General features: G+C 38.1%; 1 protein-coding gene across 1 annotated transcript in view; it reads left to right on the top strand.

Moving 5' to 3' along the window:
- The first annotated feature begins 8,584 nt into the window (after nt 1-8,584).
- Nucleotides 8,585-12,269, top strand: part of DPP6 (dipeptidyl peptidase like 6) — a 2,722,860-nt gene continuing 2,719,175 nt past the window's right edge. The window contains exon 1 of the mRNA XM_044066886.1: nt 8,585-8,959. Coding sequence (XP_043922821.1) covers nt 8,888-8,959 — 72 coding nt within the window. The 5' untranslated portion in view covers nt 8,585-8,887. The remainder of the gene's footprint in view (nt 8,960-12,269) is intronic.

Here is a 12,269-nt window from a genome sequence, read left to right as displayed (position 1 = left end):
TGGCAGACAGAAGCTGGTGAGCTTTATCAAGAATGCCCCAGTGCGGGGTATTGTATCGAAGAGCTTTGGGCGAGGTCCAGGTAGGCTGTGTACAATTTCTCCGCCAATGGCCTTGGACTGACTGTTTCAAAGAAACTAGTGTCGTTAAGAGGCAGATCTGCCCTTAACAAAAGCCTAACTGGGTAGGATCCAGTGCTTTGTAGGTCCCCAATTATCTTATTATGAGGTCCATGATGATCCTTTCCATAGGCTTTGCAGCACCGCTAGTCAGGCTTATGGGGCGATAGCTTGCAGGATCCGACGAAATCACCTTTATGGAGAGGGACCACTGTTGTTGCACACGCCACTCTTGGGCACCACCTTTGCAGGAGAGGGACCACCGTTGCCGTCAATTGGGGCATATACATCCTAGTAGTGTAAGGCTGAGATTGAAACAGTAGTTTTTATAGTTTGGGTTTAGGCCTCTTCTTTTGGAAGTTCATGATTAGACGTTCAGCCACCGTGACACCATCTGGTCTCCATTGATGCTGTGTTTTTGCTTCTGGAGAGGGCGGCTCACCCGGGAGCATCTCGAGATGTCCAGCACAGACCTTTGAGGGGAGAAGTTTGTTGAACCTGTCAGCTAGATACGTTGGCAAAATGTCTGTGGGTTCGCGTATTTTTTTGGGTTTTGGACTACCCTGATACATATCTGGGAATTACCACCCAGGTTCCTAACATAACTAAAGAAAGTTCTTGGTATTTTATCCTTAGTGTCCTGTGCAATTTTTCTCTCAAGCTGGCCTTAGACAATTTTATGTGTCTTAGTTTTAATCTAATATGGACTTGTTCAGATGCTGTGGGTGCCCAGACAGGAGGTGGAGACACCAGTTTCTGGTCAAGTATGGAACCCCTGTATGACACCTGCATCCCACTATCCATATATGAATAACCTGGATTCTCTTACCATTGAACCAAACACTGTTATGCTTGGAAATTTCTGCAGAAAACAATACTACAGGCATCAACCATTAGTCCACCTTAGTCTTCTTCAGCCACCTCCCTTCACAGTGGGTGATCCAGGCGGACTCTTCTAGATGACTATCAGAAAAGAAGTCCTTACCCTCACCTGAGAGGTGGCCACAGATACCACCAGTGAGCCTTCTAGGTAACCTTTCTGAGGTGAAAAAGTGTTAGCCTACATACAGGCAGGACTGAGGACCAGTATCAGCCCAACAGTGGATATACTTGCTGTTCCAGAGTACAGTGACTATAACTTCACCATAGCCTGCACCACACCTGACCTTTTAGGAATAGAAAAATATATAAAACAAAATAGAAACAAATACAACTGGTTAGCACCTGTGTAGGACATTATTAAAATTTAAAATGTTATAGTACAGATAACAATAAACTACACTTATCCTACCATCTTGCAAGCCTTCTATGCTTCCATAGAGAGGCCATCCTGTTGGCTTCAATCTCCTTGGCCACTGGAAAATTAACAATAAATAAATAAATAAAACAGTAATCAGTTCAGCATATAGCAACAAAACAGAATGCCATTGCAGTTATGAGTGACAGGCCAAACCTACAGTGCCAAAATAGTACAGAATGCATAAATATAAAAATGTGCTCCCTCACTATCCTCTGAGTCACACATGTGCAGAAGGGACAGGATGTATCTTTGCAGGTGACAGTTTGAGGTGCAACTAGAATGGGGTGAAAGGGTTGGCTGACCAAGGTGCAAGGTGTTAAGAGTGCTGTGCCAACATTTAGAAATGAATGCTGATACTGCATTAGCCATCATGACTGAAGTGGTAAACAGCAGCAAGCTGCCTGTTAAATTTGTAGTAAGTGGTTTCCTACAGTCTCAGAGCAGAAGAGTTTTTTTGTTTGCTTTGCTTCTCAACTTTGCAATGAGGGGCACCACTTCAGGGAACTGCAGAGGGCACCAGATAACCTAGCTATTGTTCTTGTTACTATACTTTTGCATGCAGCACTCACTGAGAGTGGGGGATAGCAGGGTTTTACTCAACACCCTGACAAGCTTGCATAGGTTGTGTAGAGAGAGCCCTCATCCTCTTACAGCAGAAACTCCCTATGGTCTGTACAGCAGGTGTAGGAAAATCATGGTTTCTTGGCTGCAGCATATGGGAGCCCTCATGAATATATATTTTGAACAGGACATGTTTATTCTGAAACAGAAGGAAAATGGTAGCCAGTGTGCATGGCCACATGTACTGGGCATCGCCTAATATGCATTATTGGGTGGCATAATAGAATTATACAAAGAAATATGAGCATGGTTTGAATGCAATTTGATAGCAGGTTTGGAGTTCCACAGATTTTCAGCTCCCAGAAGTCACAGTTTCATATTTCAGTTAATGATTAAAGCTGGTGCCAATCTATATAAAAGCTAGACCTCATGTACTTTGTCAGATGACTCTGATCCCCATGTGCACAAAGCACTGACTATCTCTTCTTCATGACAAGGTCACAGAGGTGTCAGCAGGCTTAACATGCCCAATGAGTGCAATATTTGTCTTTGCTAAACTTGGTCAATTGGACAACATTCATTTTTAATGACTTCTGATAGTGAATGACAATTGCATGTGAAAGCGTCCAAAAAAAGATATTTTTAAAAGTACAGCAGCCTGATGGTTATTATTCCACAATCCTCTAACTTAATATCTGTGTGCATATGTCAATGGGGAGTTGAGCTGGAAGATAACAGTTTTCCTACTTTATCAAAATGTCTTAATGTTGTTGGCAAAAACACTGTGTCAAGGAGTTCTGTTCATCGTAATTTCCTCAGGATAATGGAAGTGTATGAAACTTTGCATTTCATAGCATCCTCATTTTGTACATCTTAGCAAATATAATGGATGAGTTAATGAAGGGTTAAGTGACTTGTTCAAGGCACTACTGGAGACACTCACCATTAAATCAAATACCTATTCATGAGAGACTTTAACTACCCCTCTAAAGACTGGGAAACATGCACTGTCTCATTCTCACAGGCACAATAATTATTGAACTTTATTAATACAAATACCTTTAACCAAATAGTGTGTGCACCCACCAGAGGTTCAAGCATACTAGACCTGGTACTCACCAATATGGGAGAGTGCTGCATCCCCCTCCCCCTATGTGTCATGTCCTCACTGTTGAGGTTGGACCACAAAACTATCTCCTTCAAAATAAAATTCAACTCAGTAAACATAGCAAACCCTGTTAGGAAGTATTCCACAGTGAACTACATTCTATTAACTGATAGTTTATCAAAATTCAATGCCATTCCCAACCCTGAGTTCAAAACAACCTATGTGGAATACTTCACATTCACTCTGTTCAACCATGTAACTTTCTGATTAGAGCCTGCTATACCTACCAGAAGTAAGTCCAAAACAAACTTTAAAAACAAACCACACTGGTGGAATCCTAACCTGAATAAGGTATATAAGAAAAGGGAAAAAGTCATTGCTGAAATCAGGAAAAGAGGCTATCATAATGATAGGAGCTCTCCTAATTAATTCACTTAAGCCTAAGCCTACAGCACCTTTTTGTATTCTTCCATTTAACATCCATAGCTCATATGGTGTTTAGACATTTTTTTGGGTCTGTTAACTAAATGAGTCACAAATTAATAATAGGGAGTATTAGGAGTAATTAACAAAATAATACTGAGTATTAATTGCCAATGTTCTGCTGTGGAGAAATTAATGACTGATTTTCCTTCATTATTCATATTTTCATATTTGTATTCATATTTTTATAACTGAGAGACCTACATATTATTGAGGGGTATAGTATGAAGTGCTCTGGTGGGAAAAAGAAAAGAACTTTGTCAATGTGCAGTTATGGTACATTATACTGATGATATTGATAGTTATTTGCTTGTATTCATATTTTCATATGTACATAATATTTCTAAAACTGGGTGACTTAAAACTATTGCGTGGCATCAGATGAAGCCTGAGATGATGTTGAAGAAAACTGTTGTTGATATTTGCACTCTAAGTTGTACATCTTAAGAGATATTCAGGGTTATGTATATTGTTAAGTACAAATAAAATAATTCTTCAAATTTCTGTAATTATCTTAGTAAACATGCACATAGAAAGGAACTTTTTGCTGTCATATGAAAGCTTATGTCCAGCTAAAAATAGTAAGTTAATAAGATAAATGTAATTAATACAGTGTCCAAGATATGACAATTGGTGACATATTAGATAAAAATATTCTGGTTTTATATTCATTATAATATATTATGGCATTGATGCAAAGACAGTCACTGTACTGACTATCGGTGCAAAGAAAACTTGTTACTGATCATATTGTTACTGATAACATTGTTACTGATGACATTGTTACTGATAACATTGTTACTGATGAGATTTTTACTGATAACATTGCCGTTTACACCATTTTAATAGCTTTTATTGTTCCCAAATTATTTGCATTTTTTGTGTTATGTTTTTTAAATTGATTTTCCAGAAATACTTTAGAATGTAACAATGTGTGTAAATGTAATAATGTGTGTAAACTGCAAGAGAAGTGTAATTCCACATCACATTGGTGTTAATGAGTTAAAGTAAACTGGAACTAAGAGGGGTAATTACGTCCTACAAGGCCAGTTACAATGTCAAGATAGCATCACAGGCTAAAGACAAGCGCAAGGCCTTCTACAGCTATGTCCAAAACCTAAGAGGCAGCACACATCAGTGTGCCAAACTGGTGGTCAGTGGTGCCACCTTCACTGAGCACAGCAACTCCCCCCTTGCCTCCCTCCATCAAATACCTATCACCATAACCTCCCTCAACTGTTAACAGTGAACAGGTCCTGGCAGCCCAATTTAAGGCCAAAAACACATACTCAGTTGGCTCCGACAATATATCTGGATGCCTCCTAAATAGCTGGCAGCATGGCCTATCAGAAACTCTTGAGTCACATTTCAGCTATAGCCTCAAAATAGGCTTTGTACCATGATAATGGAGGACTGTAATGGTTATCCCACATCATAAGGTGGACCATCACCAAACCCAGTAAACTACAGACTTAATAGTCTGAGTACTCTAATATGCAAAGTCATGGAACAACTTATCAAGGAAATGATTAGCTAAGACATAGGCACCTACAGACACTGGACCCAACCCAGTCTGGCTTTATCAAGAGAAGATCATGGCTACTAAACCTGCTGGACCTCTTTAAGAAGGTCACCAAGACAATGGATGAGGGGAAAACAGTGCATACCACCCACCTGGACCTGGCTAATACATTTGATACAGTACACCACTTGGGTATATTTGACAAACTTACCAAACTGGGAATAAACCCCTGTATAACTCATTGGATTGCCAACTGGGTCACAGACAGGGCCAAGGAAGTCAGGATTGGTGATACCACCTCAACCAATGAACTGGTCATCAGCAGGGTACCTCAGGGCTCCATGCTAGGCCCACTCTTTTTTGGCATCTACTTCTTGGAGATAAAGGCTAATTTCAAGTGCCTTTAGCTGACCAACTTTGCAGATAACTTCAAATTGGGAACTATCATAGAACCCCTCCCCCCATGATGGTTTACCTCCAAAATGTTGATGGTCATCAACATCATAACTGCTTCCATGAACTCCAAACTGCAACATCTCAAAACCTCAAAAGCCGATATTCCGAACCTCAAAATCTTGCCCCCTTTTTGATGCATGTTACCATTTGTTTATAGGTGTGGTGTGGTTGGAAATGTTGACGTTCAATGTTTTGTCCACTTTCTGAATCTTTGATGGTATGGGAAACATTTTGGCAGTGTGCACATTTGACTATTGTGCAGTTGACATTTTAAAGGTAAACCTCCCATGACACAAACATCTTATAAGAGGCACTCTTCAAGAAAAATCTTGATGATTGGATGGGAAATAGGAAATTCACCCCAGGGATCACTTCTGTGGCTCTCCTCAACAGGGCACAGGAAAATAATTTTCTTGGGTGGCGAAAGCCAGGGTACATTTTTGGCTAGGCTTATATAGGCCCTAGGGCCAATAGCCTAGTACCTACCTATGAACCTATGAGGGTCTAACACAGATAAAGCACTGATGCAAAAGTCACAGACTAAATCTCAATGACAAGAAATGATTATAGTTCCTTTTGGGAAAACTGCCACCCAGACTAATTACTCCATCCATAAGACACCCCTAAGGTTTGACCTAGTAGTCAAGATTCTGGAAACCTATGCAGCCAACAATCTGGCCTTTAACTAACATGTAGTCAAAGTAGTAAGAAATCATTTCATTTCACCCAACATAAAAGTAATGGTATAGCATCCAGGTCCAAGGAAGTCACAGTGCCACTTAATTCAGCCCTTATCAGACCCATCATTGAATATAACGTCCCCTTTGGCATGTACCTGCAACAATTGGAAATGCCCACAAAGGTTCTTTACCAGTAGAATCCAGAGTGTAAACACATTGTCTTGTACTGATCGCCTTAGAGCCCTATCTCTATACTGTGTCTCCTCAGGTTACTGACAGACAATCTATGCCTGGCATGCAAGTCATCCTCAATTACAGCTCTAATAGACCTTTTGCACATCTGCAAAATGAACAGCATCAGAACCACTAGATCCAAGATTTCAATTTTACTTGTGAGATAAATAAGACATGTTGGTGAAACAGATGCATGCCTCAGGAGATTCCCATGTTCTGGAACAGGCTCCTGATCCATGTGAACCAAATGCCATTCCTAACCCTATTTAAGAGTAACCATGACCAATGGCTGGGAAATCAGAAACTCACTGCCGGTCTGCCCCCATGTCTCTGATAAATAGAGGTAGGCAGTAATGCCCAAACTAACATACTGCTGACATAACCTCTAGAAACTTCCTAACATACCTCCTCCTAATAAATGCCCATGATACATAGGGACACAGTTGGGTTGGATTGTAGATCTTTATATTTTGTTTTTTTTTTAAGATTGTAAAAGTATTGTTCTTAAATGTTTTGTAATATTTTGGAGCTTCACTCCCTGGACCTCATTTGATAATGGGTTTCTACCCAGTCAGACTATCTCAGTAATCAAATGTCAATAAATCAATAAATAACTAAATAAAAAATAAATTGAATGGCTAAGCTTATAAAGGCCCTGGTGATTGTTAACCTAGTATATCATTTTGAATCTATGAACCTAAGATCACCCAAAATGAAGCAAGACTGAGCCTTCAGTCTTCATTTGTGTCTTTTAGAATAATTAAGGCTTTGCAAATGAAGCTGCAGCGATTTCTTAAATAGTCCATATGCTGTCCTCTTTCAGTTCTGTCTCACTGGAAAGTTGCTAGCTCTCCTATATAAAAGGTAAGTGTGTGAGCCTTTCTGCAGCCTGTATGATTCAAATGAAATTACGTTTCAAAACTTACCAATGATTGTACTCCAAACTGCAGTCACTAATTATACCACTGTCTGATTTGTAAGTCAGCCTCAGACTGAGTCTGAAGAAATGAAAATCAAAATCAGATTAAAGGAACATAGTGACAACACAAGCTACATCTTAGGAAATCTTCAAATCTGACAGTCGGAAAATAAGCTGTGATCCTCTCTGTGCTGCAGTTTTTTTCTTATATATATGTATATATATATATATATATATATATATATATATATATATATATATATATATATATATATATATATATATATATATATATACATATATATATATATATATATATATATATGTATATATATGTTATTTCCTATTGCTGTATTCAAAAAAAGTATACTGTGGGAGGGGCATCAGAAGACAATAAGACAAAATCTGGAATGCTCGTGAAAATTAAATTGTATTTAAAATCAAGGAAAACTGTGTCATACAAGACATGAATTTCTAATTTACTTGGCTGATTACAGAAATTTGACTTTGAGTGCCAGTAGTTCCACTTCAACAGTGCAGGTGTGGAAGTCATATAACTCTTCCATTCTCCTGGCTCACAACTGAAAACAAGTATCTGGGTCTGAATGCCTTCCCAAGTATGAGCATTGCCTAGCTTTATATTTCAGAATGAAGAAAAGTGTCCACGAAGGAAACCTTATATAAAAGAACTGATCATTCTTTTGGTAGCAATTTTACATTCAGACGTTGACTACGCAGCTTTTTCAATAGACAATTGAAAAAAAGAAGTGTGACAAAAAGATATATTACTGCAAAAAGGTTTGTACACTCTTGAAGTTAACTCAAAGGTATCAGGCAGAAAGTATTGTCTTTTCCAAGCTGCAGCATTACTGTGGTAAAGCGATGATTTAATGTAATGTTCACAGCTGTATATGCAAGATAACTTCATGCATCTGCCAAAGCCGGTTTCTGGCTCAGCTTTCCTCTTTTGCACAGCTCTTTGTTAGCAAGCTTTTCAAACTGGGCGGGCTTCTATCTAAAGGGCAGGTGGGGGTGGGGCTGGTGACATTGTATGACTTGCACTGAGTGTGGGGGAATGAAGAGGGTGGGTATAAGATATACCACTAAGGGGGCAGATCATATGATGTCATAGGGTGGAGCCTGAACTGTCTGCAGCAGGTTTTTGGTAATCGGATCCTGAATCACTCTTTGTGGGCAAAATCCATTTGCAGCCTCAGAGCTTTAGGAAGCTGTTGCTACCCATTGCTGGTTGCCAGGCAGCTACTGTTGCTGTGACGATTGCGGTGACTGTTGCTTGTTGAAGAGCTTAGCATCCTTCCTCCTTGACTACATCTTACTTGCAGAGGCTTTCTTATGTAGACCTACACAGATGCAGTCATAATCTTTGAACTGATGTGGAGAAATTAATGTTCTTTCCAGTCTATTGTGATTAAGACTTTTGCATGCTGGTGTGTTTGCTTTAATGTGATAGCTTAACTGCTACTGTAGTAAGCTCAGAAAGGTGAACATGACAACAACTAACGAGCACAATGCTTCAGGAATTAAGACAGCTCAACAACAGCAACAGCAATCTGAGCAGGTACGGCTATATTTTGTCACATCATCTCAGTACTGGAATAGTTAATGACTGATCTGCAGGTTCAGACCCTTGTTAGAGCATCAAATCAGAGAGCATGCCAAGGTACTTTTTTATCTTCCAGCTCTAGATATCAAACTACAGTTCCTTCCACCGTAACTGTCAGCCAGAGCTTGGCTATTATTTTTATTATAAAATGCTGAGTTTATGTTCATTACATGTTATGTGCATGGCTGGTTAGGCTTCCTCCTAAATTTCAGAAAATGATTTAACTAATAATGTCTGTTGGTTTGCATTTAGCTTTTATCATATAGAACAGTAATGACCATTGACAAAAAGTCTATCTTTGACTTGTGCAGAAATCAGTTTTTGCCTTTCTGTGAACCAGGCAAATATGGAAGCGTTACTGAAAAGTAAAACACTTTGCCAGAAACTTTGTATCCTTGCCCTACTTTAGTTTCCTGAAATATTGTTTAGGTCACTACTGTGCTCTGAGTTCTTTTTTAGTATGTGCCAGTTAAAGATCGTCTCTAAAATACAGCAGAGAGGCCCAGCATTAGCCTTAAGATGGATGGTCACACTGTGAATAATAGCATAGTGGCTTATGTAAGATGCAGCCAAGGCTTGAAAGACTACAGACATCACAGATGACATCCAAAGATTTTGTTAGATGGTACCAATGCCGAATATTGAATTAGCCTTTAGTCCCCTTTTACCATAGTACCTTATTAAGTCAGTTATTTAAGTATACAAATTATAGCAGCTAATGATTAACAGCACGGGCTTTGTGCTGCAGGGCTTACTGAGACTCTCAGTCCCATAAAGGCAGTTTTCAAAATGAAAACATTTGTATGTTCTTGCAGCAGAGGAAGGTGTGAAAAAGAATGCTTCATTTTCTTAACTATGTCATGTGTACAGTTTTAGGAAAGTATTTCAGAGACAGGAAATCTGGTGTACAAGGCATGCTGTGCCCATGGCTAGAATGAAATAGCAGCAGACGTTTTCAGGTTAGCAGTGAATTCAAGGCACAAAATTATCATGGGGTCCAACTGTAATTCTGTCAGAGAAATTTATATGAGAAAACATAATGAGACTAGAGAGCAGAGGCATAATTTTGGGAACGAAAATGCTTGTCCTTGTTGCAGTAATGACAGTTTGCTCAAGTGGAAAGTATAGCAAAAAAGAAAAAAAAAAAACTTCAGAAGATTCTACTGTATTGTAGCTTGCCAGATAATTTCAGTAATATCACTTGTTTTATAATAAAATAATGTAAGGTCAGTTTTGTAATTTGGGGTCAAGCTTGACCGTGCACTCTGTGTCTGCCAAACAAGTGAAGAAAGGCCTAGCGTTAATGTCATACAGCAACTGTCATATTCGCTTACTGATGTGTTTTGGGCTTTCTTTACTCATCTACTTTTTATACTTTAAAGTACAAGGTACTCATAACTGTTCGGGAGCATGGCACTGTTTATGAGACAGTATTTTGAATCCGTAAAAGGTAAAATAGACCTATACAGCTCCTTGTAGTGTTATTGAAGGAAATGGCTTTTATGTGGTATGCTCATGGAAACTGACTTATGGTTCTTTAAAAAAAATGTAATTCCATCCCTAGGAGATTAACTCTGAATTATACCCACGGATTTTAAGTGTCATTTCTTGTCATTATTATGATTTCATGATCATTTTAGTAGCAAATCTATGTCAATTACAAGCCTTTGCTTTTTTTAAAGGATCTGGGGATTTGAGGTTGGTATAATGGTTAAGGTGTTTACCTTACAGACATAAGGTACAAGGTTTGATTCAATCTTGTGCAAGGAAAATTCGCTAGGATCAAAATTGCCCACAAGGGCAGTTAGACAAACACTAACCTATGAACCTAAAAAAATCTGCAGCTATAAAGCAAACTGACAGTGTTGTTATTTGTTAACTATGTGAAGAAATACAAATTATGATTAAGAGCGTACTTTGACCTAAAGTTCCAAAGCCGATGAAAAAAGTTCTTTTAATATTTAAATAAAACAAATTTGTGATTTTCTGGTATTTTCCCAGAAAAATCAATGTCGATGTTTGTACTGAGTAATGAGATAAAATGCAGAAATCCTTAATGTGAGTTAGTTTATTTAAAATCTCTGTACTGTCCTATTAAAACACAAAATGATTCCCAAGGTATTTTATAACCTGTTAATTGCATGCCATTAAAATACCTACATAGTTTTTAGTTTTTTGACAGCTGATTAACTCCCATTATGTGAGGGGCCTTTATTCTCATTGTCAGAATTCTGACTGTAATGAACTAGATGGCTTGGGTGACTGAAATATTTCAGTAAGGGACAAAATCTTTCTGGGAAGCAAACAATTCTGTAGTTTTATTTTTCATCCTTCTTAGCCAATATTGTTGATTTTGCTCTGTATGAATTCAGCTTATGAGGTTAATTTCTATGATGTTCGATATATCTATAATCTTTCTATCTATCAATCTGTATATATTGATTTGTGAATATAATGAGAGAGATGACAAAGGTGATGACAAAGGTGGACATTTAAGTAGTGTATTGTGAAGGCATTTGTTTTGCAGTATTTTAATTGTCTGAAAATGTATGGAAGAATTATTTTAGAAAGAATCATGTATTTAAGTAGTTATTATTCCTAGTGCGTACATGGTTTGAATTAGATGGTTACCATCTCAAAACAACCCTCTTGATCATTTTCTTAAACACTCATAGCAAGCAAGAACATGAGTCTTTTTCCTACTCACAGACATCTCACTTATTTTCTCTCTCTTTCCCCTTTCTTTGTCTTTTCCAGAAGCCCAAGTTCCACAAGAAAAATAAATAGAACTTTTGCTGTAAGAGAACCCTTACCTATAAAGTCGAATTCTTTAGGTGCCCAAGTATGATTCATTTAATATTATCCTTTCTTACATCCTAGCTGAAATCTTTCCTTATGATATGGCATTGCTGATCCTGCTAAAAGATCCCATAAATATGTATACTCCTAATCATGGAAGTTGTAGAACATTGCAGTGATACAATGTTTTGCACTGTATTGTACTTAAACTCTGCATTCTTAATGAACAGAACAATACTGGGCAGATATACGCCTGCACAGTTTCATTGGATTATCATCAATACGTTGTTTTGAACTGTGTTTCTATACCTTACCCATCTAATGTGTGTTATTCACCAGTCTTTCCTGAGTCTTATTTTGTTAAACACCATTTGTCAAAGATATAACTCTATGAGCAAAACTGTGATGAAACACTAAAGAAAATGTTTTGTATTAGGTACAACCCCTTGGTGTTCCCATTTAGTGG

Source organism: Protopterus annectens, chromosome 3.part1 (genome assembly GCF_019279795.1).
Source record: "Protopterus annectens isolate FY-2018-M chromosome 3.part1, PAN1.0, whole genome shotgun sequence".
Classification (NCBI taxonomy): domain Eukaryota; kingdom Metazoa; phylum Chordata; order Ceratodontiformes; family Protopteridae; genus Protopterus; species Protopterus annectens.
Note: the sequence above shows the minus strand (reverse complement) of the source record. Positions and strands in the feature narration are given on the sequence as shown.